The sequence below is a fragment of the Gymnoscopelus braueri genome (assembly GCF_963280865.1).
Source record: "Gymnoscopelus braueri genome assembly, chromosome: 4".
Classification (NCBI taxonomy): Eukaryota; Metazoa; Chordata; class Actinopteri; order Myctophiformes; family Myctophidae; genus Gymnoscopelus; species Gymnoscopelus braueri.
Genome location: NC_137605.1, coordinates 54,914,433 through 54,933,436, shown reverse-complemented (window position 1 = coordinate 54,933,436; position 19,004 = coordinate 54,914,433). Strand labels below are relative to the sequence as shown.

The 19,004-nt window shown below is 40.5% G+C and overlaps 1 protein-coding gene across 1 annotated transcript; it reads right to left on the bottom strand.

The window, feature by feature from the left end:
- Window positions 1-340: 340 nt before the first annotated feature.
- Window positions 341-13,625, bottom strand: LOC308083265 (acidic leucine-rich nuclear phosphoprotein 32 family member D-like). The gene is made up of 7 exons (XM_080425534.1): window positions 13,442-13,625; window positions 7,533-7,682; window positions 7,049-7,171; window positions 6,439-6,598; window positions 5,362-5,492; window positions 3,190-3,253; window positions 341-1,565 (listed from the first exon to the last, which is right to left on the bottom strand). Exons 1-7 carry the CDS (start codon window positions 13,493-13,495, stop codon window positions 1,477-1,479), a joined length of 771 nt encoding a protein of 256 aa, XP_080281660.1. The 5' UTR covers window positions 13,496-13,625; the 3' UTR covers window positions 341-1,476.
- Between the last annotated feature and the right edge of the window lie 5,379 nt (window positions 13,626-19,004).

Genomic DNA, 19,004 nt, shown 5'->3' with positions numbered 1-19,004 from the left:
CAAATCTTTGAATATTCTTTTAAAGCAATTTTTTAAACTCAAATCTTAGCTTCTGGGGGTCCCTGGAACAAAATATTTTGAGATGGGGGTCGGTGGCCAAATACATAACATTTTGGGGGTCCTTGACATGAAAAAGTTGGAGCACCACTGATAACACAACATTACGTTTTTCAGAAAACTGTTTTAGAAGACATTAGTAGAATAGTTTTTCAGAAAACTATTTTAGAAGACATTTGTAGAATAGTTTTTCAGAAAACTATTTTAGAAGACATTTGTAGAATCGGCCTCAGGTCTAAATGGGTTAAGGCACAAAAACAAAAAAAAAACCACAAAACCCGAATTCAGTTCTCTTTTTTATTCAAAAAAACAAAACACTCAGATATTTATAACACACAACCCCAAAACAACAGAGAATTGTAGTAAAACCATATCAAACAAGAAAGAAAAAAAGGGGGAAAAAATCCTACACAAAAAAGATGACATCACTTCTATTTACATGTCGTCATAGAAACAGGGCTTTAAACGGGACTAGAAAACGGGAGCAGAGAGAGGGGGGGGTAGGGTAGCTGTAGGGGAGAGGTTGGCTGCTAGTTGAATTCCCGGGATGGAGATGACGGAACAACTTGACAATCTGAGAATTGAACAACACTGACAGCTACTGTAAATGCTGCTAAACCAAAAAAACGCCTCAAACGTGGCCTCTGCATGTTTGATTATCGCCGCGTTCACACCGGCAGCTACAAAGATACAGGCCATCGTTCTTTTTCAACGGAAGCCAGCGACATGAAGATACAAAGATACGTCTGACGTTTGTAGCCGCTACAATTTTTTTTTTGAGTTTCAACTTCAAAAGATACAAAGCTACAAATATTCTGTGTAGCTTTGTTTCTTTTGTATCTTTTGTATCTGTGAACGGTGTGAACGCAGCGTAAGGAACCTGACTGACGCGCAGCGGGCTCAATTACATCTTTAAACATCTCCAATTTCAATTGTTTTAATAATTTATTAAAATATATCTATAATATCGGAGATTTAAATCAATTCTTTTCCAACCAAAGCACTACTAGTAGCAGCCTAGTAATGCTTCTAGTAGAAGTGGTGCTGGTACAAGGCTTTACCAATGTAACTAGCCAAGAGAGGAGAGGCGAGGTTTAGCAGATAGCAGAAAGACAGACTGACTGCCAGACAGACAGAGAGACAGACTAGCCTGAAGCCTAATTTATGCTTCGTTGTGCGATGGTGTTGCGCGTACGAAAACGGACGAGAACAGCAGACCTACAAGCTCACAATGCGTCGCGGATGCGATGCATTGTGAGCTTGTAGGTCTGCTGTTCTCGGCTCGAGACACCGTGGGACGACAAAGTATTAATCGGGCTCGACGCCGACTTGTCTGACGTCCTGAATGACAGACATACAGACAGACTGACAGCCTGAATGACAGACGGAGTAGGGGAGGGGCGGTGGGCGTTAAAAGAATCACTCATCATCTTCATCATCGTCACCTTCATCCTCGGCGTCTCGCTTCCTCTTTTCGCCCTGCACTGCAGCCCCTTGATCCTCCTCGTCTGACACACACACACACACACACACACACACACACACACACACACACACACACACACACACACACACACACACACACACACACACACACACACACACACACACACACACACACACACACACACACACACACACACACACACACACACACACACACACACACACACACACACAAATTAACAACTAGGTTCTGCCATTAAAACGGTAACACAACAGGAATATTGAAATACGGTGATTTACAGTAGACCTTCGTTTTTTGTGATGACATCATATTGTCGTGATATATACGTATATACTGACTGACCATCACTTTGATAGAGTAACAGCTGCAGCTTTTATTCAGCTCGACTGAAGAGAACCAGGCTTTAATTGGTAATAGGCTATTATTACAAGTAAGACGCGCGAACGCTGGAAGCGAACGCAGCTGGAAAATATTGTGTATTTACGGACTTGTAATCCGTGTTATTTCACCGTGATGGGGAGAGAACATTGACATTGTGTGTGTGTGTGTGTGTGTGTGTGTGTGTGTGTGTGTGTGTGTGTGTGTGTGTGTGTGTGTGTGTGTGTGTGTGTGTGTGTTTTGCAGGCTGTTGTGCATTTTAATCAGAGCATTGTCTATTCCTGCACTCTGGCGCACTCTGGCGGCTGCTTACAGGCAGTGCACGCACACAGAGACACAGAGACACAGACACACAGACACACACACAACCCGAGCACGGTTTCATAGTAAGCTGCACTTGGGCGCGCCTCCTTCCGCGTTCGCAAATATTTATTTGATTTGGGTAAAAGAAATACAAGTAATCACAATAATTGAAACCCAGGATAAACACATAAAAGCGTAATGAAACGCTATTAAGTTTACGATGCGTTTTCTACGAAAGGACCACTGCTGTTCACAATTTGTTTCACTTTTTTTTTCTTCTAAAGTTTTATCCCACGATTTTGTAACCCTATTTTTTACACCCAGTGCCAATTGTCTATGTAATCCTGGGCACTACCTTCCCTCTGCCAACCTAGGGAGGCCAGGGCCGAGCTCATGCCTCCTTCAATGCATGAGAGCCAACTGACCTTCTTGTCACCTGACAGGGGAGAGTTTCCCTGGTTGGACGTAGCGCGTGGAAGGAACACGTTATTCCAACCAGTTCCCTTCCCCTCCATCAGGCGCCCCGGCTGGCCAGGGGGAGGCAGTATAGTGACCAGGATTACTGCATGTTTTTGTGAGGGTACCTACCCTAGGAGACACGGAGAGAACATGCAAACTCCACACAGAAAGGCCCTTTCGCCAACCCCACCTAGGGTATAGGCACTGATGACGCGGAGGAGAGAACACGCCCCCAGCGCCCACAGCGTCCCCTGCGGGAATCGAACCCAGGACCTTCTAGCTGTGAGGCGACAGCACTACCGACTGTGCCACCGTACCCCCTCAATTTGTTTCACTTTAAAATAACTTTTTGGATTTCCATTTCTGCTCAACCCTTTAGCACTCCTATATCAACAAATCGACACACATTTATACGAGTTTATAATCAACTTAAGTCTCGATTAGTCTCATTAACCACTTAACCCTGTATTATACTTTGTTGTATAACGGTGGCGGTAATCAGTGCAAGTAAAAAGTGTACCAACCAACTCCATCTTCTTCCTCCTCCTCATCATCTTCTTCTACATAGTCATCATCATCCTCTTCATCCTGATCAATTGAAAAGGACACCATACGTCAAAAATCATACTTTGAAAAAGATTAGTGCAGATTGATCCAGCGGTTTGTGAGATTTAACCCATTGAGACCTGAAGCCGATTCTACATGTCTCCTAAATCTCAACAGTTTTCTGAAAAACGCATGTTTCTATATCAGTGGTGCTCAATCTTTTCCATGTCAAGGACCCCCAAAATTATATGTATTTGGCCGCGGACCCCCATCAAAATATTTTGTTCCAGGGACCCCCAGAAGCAAATATTTCAGTTAAAAATGTTCGCTTTAAAAATACATATATTCAAAGATTTGCACACATTTTCACGATTTTTCAAAAATAGCAGATCTACAAGCTCGTAGCGCGGCACTCGGTGCCGCGCTATGAGCTTGTAGATCTGCTATTTTTGAATAGCCCAAGTGTAAAATAATGCTTTTTAGCTCAAATCTAAAAATGACACAGTTCCAGGTCTTAATGGGTTAAGCTCTGAACACACACACACACACACACACACACACACACACACACACACACACACACACACACACACACACACACACACACACACACACACACACACACACACACACACACACACACACACACACACACACACACACACACACACACACACACACACACACACACACACACACACACACACACACACACACGCGGAAAGCAGCGTGGCTTCATGTGGAATCTGTGACATCAGTTGTCTTTGACGTTATTCTTCATGTTTTAGTGTCACATTACGTATAGTATATGAACTTGAACATTTCAAATGTCATGTGGACATATTTTAGATACTGTGCACGCTGACAGACCACTGGTCCTGGGACCAGGGTTGCCAGATCTGCTTATTATAATTTCCCCGCAAGATTCTATTTGAAAATAGCCGATCTACAAGCTCGCGTTGTGAGCTTGTAGATCTGCTATTTTCAAATAGCTGATGTATATGTTAAAGTGCTCATGTGGCTCATGTAGTCGCTTCTTTTGGGCTGGTTTTCCTAGACCTGGTTGCTTGTTTCTCTCACAGATTCTGGCAACACTGCCTGGGACAGCAACTACAGTTCAGAGTCAGACAAATAGCCCAGCTGAAGTAACGGCAAACATGTAGGGCTGTCACAATTACAATATTATTTTTTTTGGGCTTTTTATGCCTATTTTAGAGTGGGATAGGGAGAGTAGGCTGACAGGAAATGGGAGAGAGATGGGGGGGGGGTGACACACAGCAAAGGTTGTCGGGTACGGGAGTCGAACCCACGACACGCTGTCTGGCTGGCATTGCAGCCTAGGGTGCCTGGACCATCACGCTACGGCCCAGGCCCACGATTAAAGATTTTATATAACGATTAATTGTCACTCAAATAATTGCGATTAACGATTTAATTGTGTGTTTGGCCATTGAACACTGGAACATGTGAATACAAACAAAAATATCACAGGGCAGATATGGCAAATAACTTAAAAATACAAATAAATTATTGAGAATTCCTTTAACAGGTCCGTTCATGAAAGTCCTTACGGTCTTGTTTCCAATGTTTCCTGTGAGCAATTAGGGGTTAAGAGTCTTGCTCAGGGACAAATTTCATTTCATCGACACATTTGCAGGCCTGGCCTGGAATGGAACCTGGGGCAACTAGGGCCTCTGGCTCCCTAGGCGGGCTCACCAACCACTCAGCTATGGCCGCCCCTTGACATATTTAATAATGTTATACATATAAAAATAGCAGAAATAGCTGATCTACAAGCTTACGACGCGTCACAAGTTTGTAGATCTGCCATTTCTGCTTTCTGAAAATGTGTGAACATTTTTCAACTGGAAACGATTATGCAAAAATAATCCCAATTATCTCCAAAAAATTGTGAGTAGACGATTATGTCATAATTGTGACAGGCCTACAAACATGGACTTCTAATGTTAACGGTAATGATTCAAAGTCAGGTCCTAAAATGACCAGGTCGTCAGACACGACCAGGAGGATCAAAAGAGACATCGATGAGCGGGCGCGCCTCCTCTCCAAAAAGCGAAGAAAACTATTTTCTACGTGAAGCACTCCGCCACAACACGCTGGATGCCCCGAGAGCACCTCCTCCGTCTCACCTGTATCCCCTCCTTCAGCAGGTAGGACAGACCGACCTCCTCTTCCTCCTCCTCCTCCTCAGAACCCTCCTCCTCGTCATCCTCATCTTCTTCATCGTCGTCGTCGTCGTCCTCGTTTCCTCCGTGGGGTCCTGCATCGTCACCATGGAGAACACGCACGTACAATTAATCCACAGTTAATTAACCCGTTAAGACCGGGAAAGCATCTGTCACTTTACATTTTAACCACTTTAACCATTATATTATACTTTGGCTATCCAAAAAATAGCAGATCTACAAGCTCATAGCGCAGCATATATATATATTCATAGATTTGCACACATTTTCAAGATTTTTCAAAAATAGCAGAACTACAAGCTCATAGCACTCTCGCCGTGCTATGAGCTTGTATATCTGCTATTTTTGAATCGCCACTGTCACACTGCCATCTTGTCTTCATCTTGTAATGTTCTTTCATGTTTCACGTAATCGGTCATCTCTCCCACTCAGACACTGTCAAGGCAGAGGACCGCCTAACCTAGAGCCTGGTTCTTCCAATTAAACAGGTGTTTTTTCCTCGTCACTTGTGGCCAAGAGCTTACTCAGGGAGAATACTTCAGGTCTCTGCTCTATATGTCGAGTTCTCAGACAACTTGTTGTGGTTTGGCACTATGATGACTGTCCGCTAGTTCAATGGCTCCCAAACTGGGGGCCGGGACCCCCAGGTATATGCACATTTCTAAAGTGACAATTTAAGAAGTTTTAAGACCTTTCTAATACCTCTAAAAATGAAAACAAAAAACGAATAAGACCATTACTACATCAAAAGTAACCAACAAACTACACTATAAAAAATTGTCAAATATTATCTAGGTTGTAGCTAGACTATTTTATACAATATCTATCTGAACCGAGTCAAACTAAATTAAATGCCTCAACATTTCCAAGTGCTTGTCAGGGTGGGGGGTCCCCAGTTCAAATATGATAATTTTTTGGGGGCGGGGGGTCGCAGCCTGAAACGTTTGAGAACCTTTGCGCTAGTTAATTAACTGATCACAAACGGCATCGTTCGGAAAGATAAATATAAACTCGTCTCACCGTTGTCTTCGTCAGAGTCAGGAGCCTCGTTGTCCTCCTGGTCGTATCCGTCCAGGAAGACCAGCTGGGGCAGGAGTTCAAACACGCTGTCTCTGTAGTCCTCCAGGGTGGACACCTCACAGCTGTACATGTCCAGACTCCGAAGGTTCTTCAGGTTTTGCTGCAGGGACACCGCGGCCACACGTTAATACACCTGGTATAGTGGTACCTCACCCTGTTCCACAGGAACCTCTAGTACCGCTGGGTTTATATCCTACCAGGACCTCTAGTACTGCTGGGTTTATATCATACCAGGACCACTAGTACTGCTGGTTTATATCCTACCAGGACCTCTAGTACTGCTGGTTTATATCCTACCAGGACCTCTAGTACTGCTGGGTTTATATCATACCAGGACCTCTAGTACTGCTGGTTTTCTATCCTACCAGGACCTCTAGTACTGCTGGTTTATATCCTACCAGGACCTCTAGTACTGCTGGTTTATATCCTACCAGGACCTCTAGTACTGCTGGTTTATATCCTACTAGAACTCTAAATACAGTACGTCTCGTCTGACATGGTCATGTCAGAGTGATTGGTCAGTAAAAGTTATTGATCAGTGATTGGTTACCAGTGGTTCCACAGCGCTGAGCTCTTTGACCTTGTTCCCACCCAGGTTCAGGTAGGTAAGGTTGGGACATTTCTCTGCCAGAGTCTCCAGACCTCCGGTGATGGTGTTGTCACTCAGCTCCAACTGTTAACATGATAACAACATACTTTCAATACAACACCTCGATTATTCGAATAGTCGACTAATCAGTCGAGGGGTGTCTGAGTCGACTGCCAATCTAGGATATACATCATGATTTATTGGGAGAAACCAAGCAAGTATATGTTAAATCAGACACTAAGCACCCCTACAGCCCAAATGGAATGTTCCTCTATTGCATAACATATTTTTTGCATTATTCGACTGAGAGATTGGCAGTTGAATCAGACTGATTCGACTGCCAATCTCAGTCGAATCATGCCACAAAAAAACGACTATTAGTCGACTATAGGCAGCTATTGGCCAATCAGATTCGACTATAGAAATCCTGTGTTGTGTGTTTAACCTTGCGTAGTTTGGGCAGTTTGGGTAGTTTGGCCAGGGAGTTGAGTCCTGCGTTGACCATGCTGAGCAGCTGAAGGTCTGTGTACTCGTCCGTCAATCCTTCTACCTCACCGTTTGTCGAAGGGCAGTTATCCACAACCATCTCCACCAGCTGAAAATAAAACACCTCCAATTAGATCTATATAATCTACATTGTACTGCATTACACCATTCAGTCCAAAAAAAGTCTGTCTAAGACACACATGGGCAACTGGTGGCCCGGGGGCCACATGCGGCCCCCACCTTCACGTAATGTGGACCGCAGGTTAATATCGGAATACTGATATATTATTTCAGCTGTTACAATTCCAAACAAGCAAACATGACCCACTTTAATTACTACAGTCTATATTAGTAGCTTAATGACTAGTATTAGCATTTTATTGTCTTTTTTAATGTCCAATGTATTTGTATCTAAGTTCATAAAGTTAACATAAGTATAACTAAATGTATTTGAAATTAAATAAAAATGTTACTTTTCAGGATTCCAATTCAAAAATAACAAAAAATAATTCATGATTCCAATTCCAAAAAATTGCAAAAATAGCAGATCTACAAGCTCAACACATCGCACTACAACGTGTTTTGGGCATGTAGATCGGCTATTTTTGCTACTTTTGTGTGACATAGAATGACGAAGTAGAGCATTAATTACAAAAAAATGTTAAAATATAGAGATAAGAGGTTTCTGTACAGCATATGCAATATGGCCCTCTGGACGGAGTGAGAGTGGAAATATAGACAGTGGCCCTCTCCATCATCAAAGTTGTCCACCCCTGGTCTAAGACATATACAGAAACATGCATGTATATTAAAGACGCCATGACATGGCCAGAAACCATGATATTTGGTTCTGAATGGCTCTGAAAAAAAGTCCGCTAGGGCGAGACATATCACCAATATTGATTGCCATTGACAGTAGTCAATAGGACGAGGTTATGAGTGACGGTGAAAGCCTGTTGTGTGCTGCTTCACATGAACAATGTTGGTGTAATTAAGAGATTCGATAGGGAATATGTTTTATATACATAGATTAACAAATAAAAGAGAAAATCACGTAGAGCGTATTTCCTGGTGCAGGGTGGAATGACAGGCATGGTCAGAGACTCTTTCAGCTCGTGAGGAGTAGAGAAGAGGGAGGTTGATCACAGAGCCATAAGGCGCTGGTTGATAAGAGTACAGTATAAATGAGGGCGGGCCATACATATTCAAAAACTATTAGGTCGGGTATATAATGCATTATAATCACATTTATAATACTAATAAGGCATTATAACACTCGTAATACATGTTTATAATCATGTATGACAACTTATAACGTATCATAAGTGCTGGTCATAATGCATTATAAGCTCAGTGGAACAGCACTTAACTTAGTTATAAAGTGTCTTTGATATAAGCCGTTATGAATAATTATAAACATTTATAACACTTTTATAATGCCTTATAAGTGCATTATAATGCATAATAAATGTGGTTATAACGCATTATAGACCCGACCTAAATATAAAGTCTTATCATATTTGTATTTAATGTAATGAAAATATTTCATTGGACATACGCCCCAAGGGACAGGATGGCATTATCAAAAAGCTTCGACCACTACCTAACTCCCTTTTTCCAGTGAGACAAATATGGAAATATGTTAAATACAATGGCAGCTAATTAAAAAAAGTTTTACTTGTCTGTCATTTTGGGGGCAGATACTGCATATAATTATGTCCAGAGTGAAGCACAATAAATGAGGGATGACATTTTTACTTTTCTTAATTTTTTTGGAATCGGTGCTATTGAACACCCTTTGTGTGGATTTTACAAATATTGAACCAATGAAAAGTATTAAAAAAGCACTTCTGACTAAACCTCCTAACTCTATTGGATCCTCAAACTGTCAGACAAACCACCTAACTCCACCTGTATGTATGTCACCATACCAAATTTGATGAGGCAGTGTTGTGTTGTTCTAAAACATGGTTATTATAAGTTTATATTTTGGACTTAGCTGGTTTCTGCCCGACAGCAGAGATACGTTAAATACTAAATTGTTGATTGATGCTTCAGCCTTCAATAAATCACAAAGAAACTCAAGCTGGGTTGTGGGACATTTAGCAAGAAACTTAAGAGCGATTCAACAGAAAAAGTCAAGTGGAGACTAGAGAGAGGAAATGGCATGCAGCCAGATTGATCCTGCTAACAGGAAAATTAACCCAATGTGTGACTTGGCAGGTGTTAAGGTTCAGACCCTGTAGGCACACGGCCTATCTGAATCATTAAGACTCGTGCACAAAGATCCCTAGAAAGATCCCTTTCTTTTGTCTGGACAGACGTTAATATGTATAATCTGACGTCTGCTCATTAATTGTATTGGCAATACAGTTTTCCTGTGTACAATTGATTCATTATGACTGTAGGCCGATGCACACCTTAACCCTTTAAAGGCCTGAGGTTCCGATTCTACAAAATGTCTTCTAAATCCTAACAGTTAAAAAAAAAAAAAAAAAACCTATGTTGCTGTCAGTGGTTCTGAAACTTTTTCATGTCAAGGACCCCCAAAATTATATGTATTTGGCCGCGGACCCCCATCTCAAAATATTTTGTTCCAGGGACCGCCAGAAGCAACGATTTGAGTTACAAATGTTCGCTTTAAAACTCGCTCTCTCTCTCTCTCTCAGAGGTTTCTGCCCGACAGCAACAACATGATGATAAAGGGTCTAAGGACAGACATAATAAAGTATTTTTGCATGTTCCAGACAGTGACCACTCTCATTTTGCATTATACACAATTCATAGCTGAAAACACTTAAACAGTTCCACTTCTTCCATTGGCACGGTACAAAGACAACACAATAGACCCTTGTTGCAGGAGATAATTTGACAGATTAACACAGCTGAGAGCCACACAAAGAAACGCTACCCCCCCCCCCCCACACACACACACACACCCACCTGTCCTGTCCTTTTCTTGCACTCCAATATGCTTGAATTGTTCCTACCTAAACTGCTGTATATAGAAGATGCTGTGAAGTTGTTTACATAACGTTAAGTGGCAGCTACTGAAAAAATGCTGTTGGTGTATATAATATACCAAGATCATCACATGTACATACGCTGATGTTCTCTTTTTTTTGCACTCTCTTTAACCCATTAAGACCTGGAACGCATCTGTGTCACTTTTTCACTTGAGCTAAAAAGCATTATTTTACACTTTGGCTATTCAAAAATAGCAGATACACAAGCGGTGCCGCACTATGAGCTTGTATATCTGCTATTTTTGAAAAATCGTGAAAATGTGTGCAAATCTTTGAATATATATTGTTTTAAAGCGAACATTTTTAACTCAAATCTTTGCTTCTGGGGGTCCCTGGAACAAAACATTTTGAGATTTTGGGGGTCCTTGACATGAAAAGGTTTGAGCACCACTGATATAAAAACATATTTTTTTTCTGAATACTGTTGGGATTTAGAAGACATTGTAGAATCGGCTTCAGTCTTAACGGGTAAAAAAAAGAAGACATTTTTATCATTACCTATGATTGTCTGAAGGAAGCCGAACAAAAATAAGTTTTACTCTTATGTACCCGAACACCAAGATGTAACAATGAAGCACAACCTTGAACCTTGAACATTACCCAACAACGTTAATTGTTAGCGTGTTTCTTTTAGGTGTTACCGTGCCAGAATGAACAAATCCTGCACAGTTAATATCATGCTGCCGACACACAGAAAAATACATGAATCAAACACACACCCACAATTATCACTACCGTCAGCTGTGTTTATCTGTCAAAACTTCTGCTGTGGAAAAGTGTCTGTCGTACAGTCCCACATCAGCTCGCCGAGTAGATGCTGCTGCAAAGGTTTCTGGGAGTATGCGGTGCCCTAGCCCCTTGTCGAACCCTGTATACCAGGGGTCTTCAACAGGGCGTCCGGGACCCCTAGGGGGTCCTCAGAGCTACTATAGGGGGTCCGCCAAATCTTTGTGCGATAGGATTTTTTTTTTTACATTAACCACCTGAACCCTAGCATCCCTATTCTGAGGGGAACATTAGCCGAAAATAGCAGATCTACAAGCTCACAACGCCTCGCAGTGAGCTTGTAGATCGGCTATTGCGGGCAAAGAGGTGTGGTGTAGAGGGGGGAAAGGAGCAAATCAAATGCTAAGTATGTCTGAAATGAACAGAAAACATGAAATTACACAACACTTATGATAGTCAATGAATCTATCTATGACATCTATGAAAAAGTTTAATCTGCAACGCAATTGTAAACAATATAGTGGGGGTCCCTGCTTCATCTCTCTCTCAACTAGGGGTACCCTGGCCTGAAAACGTTGCAGACCCCTGCTGTATACCTTTTTTTGTATTTAGTTAGGCTCCCAAATACAAAAAAGGTATATAGGGTTCCGAATGGGGCCAGTGGTGCAGCTGACCGTATGAAGAATGTGTGATGAATAAAAATGTGTTGTTGTTTTTGGTAAGCATATTTCCTTCCTTCTTCATTTTGCAGTTACCAGCTGGTGAGTGACTGTACTAACATGTGCAGCTGTCTGTTTTTAGACAGTGTTTTTAGACATAGTTGACCGTAAAATACATTGGGTGCCTCCAGGCATGTGATCTAAAATGTTTGATATTCATTTAATCTTGAATTTTAAATAATTCCACTGCTGCTGACATAAACATGATGATGGGGTTATCCAGCAGCATGCTCAACACACACTGACCCCTGGAGACACAGAATTTGACAGGTCACCAATTTGGGTGTGAAAGTGGTTAGCTGCTGCTACCATAGATATATATATATAATCTATGGCTGCTACCGCCAAGCAGCTATTTATTTAACACGTTACGTATCTTCACCACCAGATGATTGACTAAAGTGCTCGAGTACTAAAACCCTGTCACCACGCAGGCAGGCAGGCAGGCAGGCAGGCAGACAGACAGACAGACAGACAAACAGACAGACAGGCTTCCCGCCAGCAACAACGCCAGGCTGCATCCCTTCTCGAGTGTCACACCGACAACGGTGACCTACAATATGTTGTGACTCCAGGTGGCTATCTACGAGATTGAAAATGTCAGAATCGATTAAATACATCTACGAGAGTCTTGATCTAAGGCTAGCTTTTTACTGTTGTACAGTGGTGGGAAAAGTACTCACAGTTTTAACTTAAGTAAAAGTATCAACGCTGCAATGTAGAAATGATCTGTTACAAGTAAAATAATTAAAATATACTTGAGTAAAAGTACAACAGTATTGGTATCAAAATGTACTATCTTCCATTTCATATTTTCAAAATGTATAAAATCATTTGAAAATAGCGGAAGTGGGTAATGTATGTTTTGTGATAATAATATGTAAAATCACAAAAGTCACTAGTAACTAAAGTTTCCAAATAATTAATGAGTAAAAGTATAATATTTGCCTCTGAGATGTAGTGGAGTAGAAGTAAAAGTATAGAAAATCGAAAATACTCCATTAATATAAAAAATACCTCAAAATTGTACTGTACAGTACTTGAGTGAATGTACTTAGTTACTTTACACCACTGCAGTGGTGTAAAGTAAAACCAGTTACTTTACACCACTTTTGTACAACAGCATGCAAAAGAACCGTTTTGGACACAATCATGAAACGTGACCATAGTCATATTACAAATATAAACACATATTTACAACACACAGTCACACTGAACCAGTTCTAGTCCATTAAAGAGACTTTTTTTAACACAGTTTTATCCAACGGAACGAAGACCCGCCCCCTCGCAAGTCACAGGATTCGACAGGTCACACAATTCGGCGTAACACCTTTATAAAAAAATCCCCCTGCAAATAAATAAATAAATAAAGACATGTTTTGAGTTAGAATGAATACCTCGGCGGGCTTCCTGTTCCGCAGCTCCGACGTGACCCTCTTCTTCATGTCCATTTTTTAAAAAGATATCACAACAGCGAATAAAACAATTGACAAAATAAAAAACAAAGTGAAAACGACGATGACTTCCTGGCTGAACGGCAGCTCGTGCTGTCTGTCTCCTCAGACCTCCATGTTAGCTCGCGCACAGCCTCCTCCCCTAGAACCGCGCCCCCTCGGGTTTTCTGTCACCCCATTGGCCGGCAGCTATGCCACTCACGGAGCGTCTAGCCAATCGGTACGCTCCAGTGGTGGAAAAAAGTACTCAAACGTCTAATAAATACTCTGTTACAAGAAGAAGTCCCGTATTCAAAATGTACTTGTCTTGAGTAAAAGTACAAAGTATTGGCATGAAAATAATACTTGATTTACCAAAAGTAAAAGAACTCATTGTGCAGAATGTCCCATTTTCAGAAGTTTTCAAAATGCATAAAAATCTTGAGAAAATAGCAGATCTACAAGCACACAATGCGTAGCATTGCAACGCATTTTGAGCTTGTACATCTGCTATTTTCAAATGGTTGAAATATTTACGGCTGAAGTGGTTATTGTATGTTTTGTAATAATAATCAAAATCTACAAAGTAACTAGTATTCTGATGTGTTCATATCATATGTAGTGGAGTAAAGGTACAATATTTGCCTAGTCTGAGATGTAGCGGAGTATAAGTAAAAGTATTGCAAATTGTAAATACTGAAGAAATACTCAAAATTGTACTTAAGTACAGTACTTGAGTAAATGTACTTCACACCACTGAGACGCCCTACGCAAAGAGTCTCTCCTAATTGGTTGTGGCGGTAAGAGGCCTGGCTATGTGTCAGCCAATAGGAATGGGCGATGTGACACGTTCAAACTTCACACACGCCCCTGCTTTGTTATCATTGGCGCCATAACGTCATCATGAGCTAGATAAATAATACATGTATAAAATATAAATAGTGTTGAGTATATCAAATGTTTTGTATATATTCATTGTATTATGTGTGTACTTTTATGTAGCAGGAGGCTAGTAGGCCTATAATACCACCACTACTACTGCTGCTGCTACTACTACTACTACTACTACTACTACGACGAATACTACTACTACTACTACTACGAATACTACTACTACTACTACTACTACTACTACTACTACTACGACGAATACTACTACGAATACTACTACGAATACTACTACTACTACTTCTACTAATAATCATCATCATCATCATCATCATCATCATCATCATCATCATCATCATGAATAATAATCATAATAATGATACAATTTATTTGCATATTTCATACAAAACATATAGCTGAAACTACTTAACATTAAAGATTTTATTTTTAAACAGGGGGGTTAAAAAGGAAGCAAACAAGAAAAATCAATTTAAGAATAAAACAGCTACAATTCTTAAGTAATGCTTCAATCAATACATGTCATAACAATGTCAAATAAAATACCTTGCAATTTCTGAAAATGGCAAGGTTATTAATAATACATAATGTGATAAGTGAAACACTATAATCCAGTGGTTCTCAAAGTGGGGTCCAGGGACCCCCAGGGGTCTAGTATTGACAAGATCCAGGTGGTCCCCACTCCGCAGATAAATGATAGTTAGGGGGAACCAAATAGATCCTTACAGGTCCTTACAGGTCTGTAACTCCTCCGAGAGTGTACAAAATGGAACCAAATGGACCCAACTGTACTCTCCTGTGCTATTTTTTGCAAACTGCTAATAGAGTATTCAATCAATCAAAACCCATAAGGGTTCATTTGGTTCCATTTGTACACTCTGTGTGTGTAATACAATACAATATATTAGATTGTATTAGATTGTATATAATGTATGAATAAAGTTTAACGCCAGTCCCACATAGGCCTACAGTGTACAGATACACTCCATGTATGTAAGTGATACATTGTAATTGCATGCAATCATACAGAGATAGTCACTTTTAAGCAATTAGTGGTTACTATAAAAGATGGCTCTGAAATGGCATAAAATCAATTTATGTAGGCCTACTTTTAGCCTTTGAATGGATGAAATTACAAAATAATGTACCCATAATTGTCCTATGCTGGTAAAGCCTGATAAAAGTATCAAACTACTCTGTTAGAGTAGGTGTAATTTCTACTCTAACAGAAAATGTCGTTGATTCTCACAGTCTAACAGTACGTTTTAACAGCGGGCGACTCTCGGGCGATCACCGGCGACATCGTCCAAAAGATAAAGAAAATCCATCTTTTCATCGCCCATCGCCCTATCGCCAGTAGTCGCCGGCTCTCATAGACTTTCTTTATCTTTTGGACGATGTCGCCGGTGATCGCCCGAGAGTCGCCCGCTGTTAAAACGTACCGTAAGGTTGGCAGGTATGAGATCCCAGTGCACTCTCTCTGAGCTGAAGTAGAATTATCAAGAGGCAACGAGTCTGTTGTCCTGCAGATGGCAGTATAGTATAAAGACATTAGAGTAGAGTAGACTGATATTTTACAGTCCAGAAAGAGGCAATATGTCTGCTCTGTTGGTCTGTTGGCCTGTAGATGGCAGTACAGGGACATTTTACTAGACATTTTACAGTTTCCAATTCAGTAGGAGAACGGGGTAAGATGAACCTCTGGGTAAGTTGAACCACCCCCTGTATCTTTAAAACTATACACATGAGTTGTCATGTGACCTTAAAATCAGTACACACCCATCATTTCCACCTGGCTGTGAAGTTGAGAGACACATGGGCAAAGTGATAACTTAAGCATATTTCTACACAGAAAAGTGTTTTTTGCTGGTAAAAGTACATTTTTTACTTTTCGGGTATAATGATTTTTTATTTTAAAGAAAATGTACCCAGGTTGAAACTTATATATCATGCATGTTGGTGATATTCCAATGTATAAAACCATGTGAATCATTTAGCTAAAGATTTGCCTGAAGCATTAAGCTAGCCAGGTTAGGTCAAAATGGTGGCCATGGGGCAAGATGAACCAAATGCCTTGGGGTAAATTGAACCAATTATCCTAATATTAATCACCATTCATATTTTTTATTATGTCTTTGCTTCTCAAATTATGCTGTATGACCTTTCATTTGGATGAATACACTCATTTAAGAGAAGTTTTCAATATTGTATTAACAATTGCAAATATTAAAAGGTTCTGAATAACAAACATTATTTAATTGGTTTTATATTGTTTAAATACCATTAAGAAAATAAATAAGACTATTTGCAAAAGGGAAATGTGTAAATTATTGTTGATACGTGAATACATTATTTGTTCAAGTTTAAACTTGAAAATGCAAAATATCATATGGGTAAATTTACCCCTTAACTAGGATCAACTTACCCCTTACCTGGGGCAAGTTGAACCACATGACCACTTTTTTTTGAGAACCCATATTTTTACAACCATTTGTCATAGATGCACACTCATTATTTCAATTGATAGAAGACATCTTGAAGTTTTAGTAGATGTTTAGATTTTACTTCCATCTCATTTTTCCTTGCCTAGAGGTCAACATAAGTAAAAAGTGGTTCATCTTACTCCGTTCTCCCCTACATCTGAATGATGCCAACACTACACATTTTCAGCATTTAGTTTCTGGAGCTGAACTTTTTTTTTCTGTGAATCATTGTAGCTATAGTATTGTAGTTGCCATTAAATGAGTGTTTTTGTTTTCTTTTGCTGTGGTTCACACACACAATGACCATAATCTGCCTGTGTACATGTGTAAATGTAAATAAAAACCCTGAATGATTTGTTTGGAGGACAGGGTAATTTAGATGGAGTGGTGGAAGAATGCAGGAGTCCTATTTTTAACTTAAGCAAACGTAGCAATATCACAATGTAGAAACAACCAGTTATAAGTAAAAGTCCTGCGTTCAAAATGTTACTTGAGTAAAGGGGCCTCCGCCAGCCTCAGGCACACCATTGCTCCAATCCTCAACAGACATTATGGCACACATGTTTAGGGGTCCTCCATTCCAATAGTCACACCAACAAACCTGAAATGCACACATATGGCTCACTACAGCGGTGTTACAGCACAGCAGTGTCTAATGTTTCAAATAGCCATAACTCTGTGACCATTGCTCTGATCAGGGCAATATAGGACTGGATTTGAAGGCCACATAGCCATCAAATTACTTTATGTGAGGATGGGTAGTTTAGTATTGACAAAAGATGGGTAGTTTAACCTATGATAAGACATACTGATTATATAAATGATGATGATATAAACAGCACAATTACATTTATAATACTTTGTCTAAAAGGGTCCGTCCAATATAGTCCTTGAGGTCTTGTTTCCATTGGGGTCCTTGGTATTCAATTCATAGACATATATAGTAGCAACCAAACAGTTAAAAATCAACACAATAATACAGGGGAAAACAAATATTTGACAGTAACTCAAGCTGTCAAATAATCGTATTGGCGTACAATATTTGGATCCCTGCTGCATTGATGCTGTTCTGTCCAGTCCTGTTGAACAGTTCTGTGTTCACCCAGCTTCAACTATATCAGTGCTTTCCAACCTGTTCTGGATCAGGGCCAATTGGAAAACATCTCGAAAGTATTTGCAGCCCACCCATCTTGGCTGCCGTGTTAAGTGGTCCGATTTTCAGAGCATTATCTTAATTGATCATTAAAATCGAATGTGTTTAATCAGCTTGGATCAATGGAAGGAGCGTAGTGTACTTTAAGATCCTATTTATCAGTATCACAATGAAAACTAATTTTCAAGATTGTAAAGTAAAAATACCATGATTTTTTAAATGTTTATATTATCACGAAATCTTAGTGTTTTGCCATTGTTTGGGGGTCCACTTGCAATATCCTCACGGCCCACCAGTGGGCCCTAACCCACGGGTTGGGAATCGTTGCGCTAAACGACTGAAACATGAAGAAATCTCTCAGCTCGGCATGCCAGAGCACAGTGCCTGCAGGCATGAACAAGAAGCTGCTAGCAGCAGACAGGGAGACAGCCAGTCGTATCCATATCACACCCACCCAGCCAGGCTTTATTTCCTGTCCTGGGTCACTGTTTCCCAACCCGGGGGGGCTTGTCTCTTTGGAGACAGTACATTTTAAGCATGTTGCACAGAATCAGAACTTGAATTTTTGGGTCATTATATTGTAAAGAAATAGTCAAAAAATAACCTACACATTTCAATTTTCACAATGTTTGAAAATAGCAAAAAATAGCAGATCTTTCCACTATTCGTCATCCGTGAAGGACGTAGGGGCTTAAGTGGTTAATCAGTTTTAAGAACACAAAAGTGTGTGTGTGTGTGTGTGTGTGTGTGTGTGCGCGCGCGCGCTCGTGCGTGCGTGCGTGCGTGCACATTGGGGGCAGCTTGTGTCAGATGTAAGAAGGGGGCCACTGGGCCTATAGTGGGAACCACTGTTCAATTGTGATAAAAGCACAGAGAGAGAGTGACATATTTTTTCACCTGATTTGTCAGATGTCAGAAGTTTTCTTGGGGTTATACAGTGACTGATAAATCAGCTGTGTATTATACATGACGCATTTGACATGCC

What these genes read in the sequence shown, in the direction of transcription:
- LOC308083265 (XM_080425534.1), bottom strand. Translation starts at nt 13,495, where the DNA reads ATGGACATGAAGAAGAGGGTCACGTCGGAGCTGCGGAACAGGAAGCCC. An exon ending in AACTGCCCAAACTACGCAAG is followed by an intron (nt 7,172 to 7,532) that starts GTTAAACACACA and finishes TCATGTTAACAG; the next exon opens with TTGGAGCTGAGTGACAACAC. An exon ending in GGAGGAAGAAGATGGAGTTG is followed by an intron (nt 1,566 to 3,189) that starts GTTGGTACACTT and finishes TGTGTGTGTCAG; the next exon opens with ACGAGGAGGATCAAGGGGCT.